The 4,239-nt window shown below is 48.6% G+C and overlaps 1 protein-coding gene across 1 annotated transcript in view; it reads right to left on the reverse strand.

Moving 5' to 3' along the window:
- The window catches only part of LOC102820638 (zinc finger protein 135-like), a 12,512-nt gene extending 10,025 nt beyond the window's left edge, over positions 1–2,487 (reverse strand). The window contains exon 1 of the mRNA XM_006877969.1: positions 2,052–2,487. Within this exon, the coding sequence (XP_006878031.1) occupies positions 2,052–2,487 (436 nt within the window). The remainder of the gene's footprint in view (positions 1–2,051) is intronic.
- Between the last annotated feature and the right edge of the window lie 1,752 nt (positions 2,488–4,239).

Below are 4,239 nucleotides of genomic sequence, written 5' to 3' on the forward strand. Positions count from 1 at the left end.
AATTATTCAGCACAAAAAGTGGAACAAAGCACCACAAAAACGCACAGCAAAATGGCAAGAATGAACTCAGACCTACAGCTAGTTACACTGAACATAAATGGATTCAATGCCCCAGGCAAGAGACAGAGCAGAATGGACAAGAACACAGGATCCTTCCATATGCTGCCCACAAAAGACAAATCAGAAAGGGGGAGACAGTCTACATTCCCATCAACAGAGGAATGATTGAACAAACTTTGGCACACGCACACTCAGTGGAATGCTACACAACACTGAAAAATAAAAATGAATCTGCAAAACACCTCACAACATGGATGAACCTGGAGGACATTATGCTAAGTGAGATTGGCCAAACACAAAAGGACATACAGTGTATGAGACCAATGTTGTGAAAAGTGGAGAAAAGGATTTCTTAGCAAAAGAAACCACCTGTGATGGATAGGGTGGAAGTGGGAGAGGGGAGGGATTGTTCACAGGCGTAGACACACGTTAGCAAGGGTGACTGGACCGGAGGTGTACAACAGGAGGAAGGTTAGCAGAGGAAAGAAGGGAGACACAGGCAGGAATGCAACAGTTAAGTGACTGGAGGTAAATGCTGTAAATTGTTGGTATGTGGAGGGGATTGCTGACATTGTAATGAAGCAAAGCCTATGATGGGTTAACTGTGCTGATTTGCTCTGTAAACCTTCACTCAATTCACAATAAAAAGTTTAAACAAAATAAAGTAAATCTATCTGTAACCTTAACAACGACATAGTCTTACTTCAAGCCCTAGTTCAATTCTGATGCCTACCACTTACCCTAGTGCTAACCACAACCTTATCAATAAACGAAGGCCTCAGCCTAGGGCAGACTCAGTAAGAGTCCCAACCCTAACCTCCCTCTTTAGTCCTATCCACTGATGTCCTCCCAGATCCAACTCATCCCAGTCTCCTGTTGTCAGTCTTTTGGGGAGCTCACTCCAGTGACAAACCCCAAGCAGGGCAGCATAAAGAGACTTCTTTCCCACCTAACAACACTCTTGATTTCATTGCCCCATCACACCATATGTGAGGTTGTGCTATCGTTTCAGAAATGCAGAGAAAAGGTTCTAGTGTCTGAGGGGAACCAAGAACTCTGTGATGAGACACGATGGGTCTGAAGGACCTGTGGTTTAGCCTCCTTAAACACGGCTGCTCTATGTTCACACTCTGGACAGGGGATTGTGTAATTCAACTCAGAGCTCCAGCATGCAAGGTGAGATCCTAGGGCCTGTGATCAAATAAGGAATCAAAAGTCAAATAAGCCACGTACCCCCAGGGCACACACAGGGAAAGAGGAAGGTCCCAGTGAGAGTGGAGCAGGGTCTTGGGATTCAGTCCTTTGGACTCTTCACTCACCCACTCCCTCATACACAGAGCACAGAGCTGGTCCCCCAACAAGTCTGCTTTTTAACTAAGAATTATTTAGGGTTATCAGCTGCTCATCATTTCCTGACGCATTTCTCAATGTCTAATTAAATGCTGCCTGTAAACCCGATGGAAACACGGCCACTAAGCAGTCTGAAGGCAGATGAATGTTTGGTGCACACTGAACTGACAGTCACAGCTTTTGAAATTCTTACTTTTGAGTCCATGGCTGTGTGAAACCGTCTCCCTCACTCCCAACTGCCTAGACTGGAGTCCTTCTCCCTGTGGTGGGCTCTGACCTGAAATGGGAGAAGGAGGGGAGAAGACAGTGTTGAGGAAAGAGAGTGTGGCAGGTTCTCCACCTTCAGCCCTTCATCCGGGCTGATTTCTAGGGAGCAGTGGGGCTTCTTGCTGCAGAAATGGTGATTCAACCACTGGTATCCAATCCCACAGATTCGGCCTCAGTGGACCCTTCAGATCCTGAACAAACACTGGGTGTGAGGTCTCTACAAACCCTTCATCCCCTGCCTTAAGATTGTGAAACCTCCTCAAGTTTTACATATTGTTCTAAATTCACATACTAACTCCAACTCAGAATTAAAAAGTTATTTATGAGTCTTAAGCGCCTGTAACAGACGAAAGAGAAATAGGTCCCTGTAGGACCTGACTGCGCATGCCCCGCACTGCCCCACCAAAGTCCTGCCCTGAAGTAGCCCCGGGAAAGGACGGGGAGCCCGGGGAGCAGGGACTGGAGGGGCTGGAGCCAGCTGTGCGGACTCAGGAGAGACCCCGAGCCCGGACGTCCCGGAGGCCCTGACTCTGCCCGTCTACGATGCACCGTGTCCCTGGAGGACGCACACGACGTTACCTGGGAATGCACCGAGACACAGCCAGCCCCCTCCGGGCCGAGTCGGACCAGCTCGGCTCCAGGAAATGCCCCGGTTCGGGAGCAGCCCCGGGATGACGAAGAGGCCGGGCCTGAGCAGCCGGAACAGCCAGTTTCGCTCCCGGCCGGGACCGCCTGTGCTGCCGGCACCGAGGGAGGGAAACACGTGGGACTCTTGTGGGAAAGACCGCGGAAACCGGAGCGTGGCGGCATGTGGCGCGGAGCAGTGACGCCACTTCTGCTTCCGCTTCGTGTACCATCGATTAGAAACTCCCTGGTCCCGGTGTGAGAACAGGAAACGTGGATGTGAGCCGACCGGGAGCGTTCCCCCGGTGATCCTGAGCTCCAGTGCCTTCTACTTGGGTTTTGCATCTGGGCTGTTCTGTCTGGATTCCAAGCATGGAGAATTAACTGCGAATGTAACCTCGGGAACCCTACACGGTGTCGATCTGAGTCGGAACCAGATGCACTTAACAACAACGTAACCTGACGGCTTTCTGGGGTGGCGTTGTAGGATCAGCTCTGAACTGGGAACCAGCTCGGCGGGCGGTCACATCCACCAGCTGCTGGTCCTCGGAAAGCCCATACAGCATCGCTGAGTGGGACCGGACTCGACGGTACTTCACAGCAGCATGTAAGCGGAAATGCAGGTTTCAGGTGTCAAAGATGTCCATTATCTGTGTTCAGACTCTGGACAGGAGATTCTGTTGGTATTTTCTTATTTGTCCCTTTTAAAATCAGTTGCCAAATAAATATTAGCCAATTTATAGACTTGTCTTATGTCTGTTGTGTTGGCTTCCATTTCATTGACTCCTGTTTCATGGTTGTCTTGTGTCTCCCATCTCTCCCTAGAGCAGGGCACCAGCTGTGTAAACCTACACTGATCTTTCTGAGAGCTGAGAACCTGGCAGAAAGGAGTTTTTCAGGATGAGTCACACAGATCAGCAGTCTTTACCACTGAGCATCATTGGCCAGCCAAGCTTTCATATATTTTGGGGGAAACACAGTTCATGAGACCTCATGTACAACAAATGGAAACACTGCCCAGTCCTGCATTCGTCGCCATCTTTGAGCCCATTTTTGAAGCCTCTATGTCATTGCATCTCATTGAGGGGTTTTTGCTTTATCACTGACCCGTTACTTTGCAAGCATGATGTCCTTTTCCAGAGATTACTTCTGTCGGATGCTACAGTAAATTAGTGACATTAAGTACACAGGTATATATCAAAAACCCAAAACCACTGCCATCTAGTCGATTCCAACTCATAGCAACTGTCTTTAGACAGCAATGAGCCGACGTGGACTCTGCCCTCATGAAGCTGGCACAAAGTCAACTCCCGGAGTGCAGAGAGGCGGGCATAATCAAAGAAAGCAGCCCGATGCATTGCTCACTGAAGGGCTGGTGGTACACAGAGTTGTCACTGCTCATCTGTAAAAGTCACAGAAACGGAAAATCTTGATTATAGGTTATAATAATATAACTACAGAGTACTTGGTCTCTGTGTTGTGTGCACCACGATAGGGGCTTCCCAGGTTTTCTTTATTTTATTTCCAAGGGAGTTTTAATTTCCTAAATGGAAACAAAACAAATCATGATTCTTGCTATGAAAAATATCCCCCCTAGAAAGGGTTCTGGAGAAGCCCAGCATTGGAAGTCTATAATTTAAACAGGATGATGTCCACTGGGACCTCACAGAGAGGATGATTTGAAACAAAAACTGAGTAAGTTGAGGGAGCAAGTAATGTGACTATAAGAGGCTTAGGAATCCCCAGAGAGAGAGAGAAGCATGTGCAAGTTCCCCTGCTGGTAGGTCACCTGAAGGATGCCCTGTGTGGCTCTGGCTCTCCTCATTAGCCAGCCGTCAGATCCAACCTAGTGACCGCCCAGTGTGCTTGGTGATATGTGGACCCAACAGGAAAGTATATGTCTGAACATGTAACTGCCACTTGCTCCTGCTCTATACC

This window comes from Chrysochloris asiatica, unplaced genomic scaffold, assembly GCF_000296735.1.
Source record: "Chrysochloris asiatica unplaced genomic scaffold, ChrAsi1.0 scaffold00727, whole genome shotgun sequence".
NCBI classification, from domain to species: Eukaryota; Metazoa; Chordata; class Mammalia; order Afrosoricida; family Chrysochloridae; genus Chrysochloris; species Chrysochloris asiatica.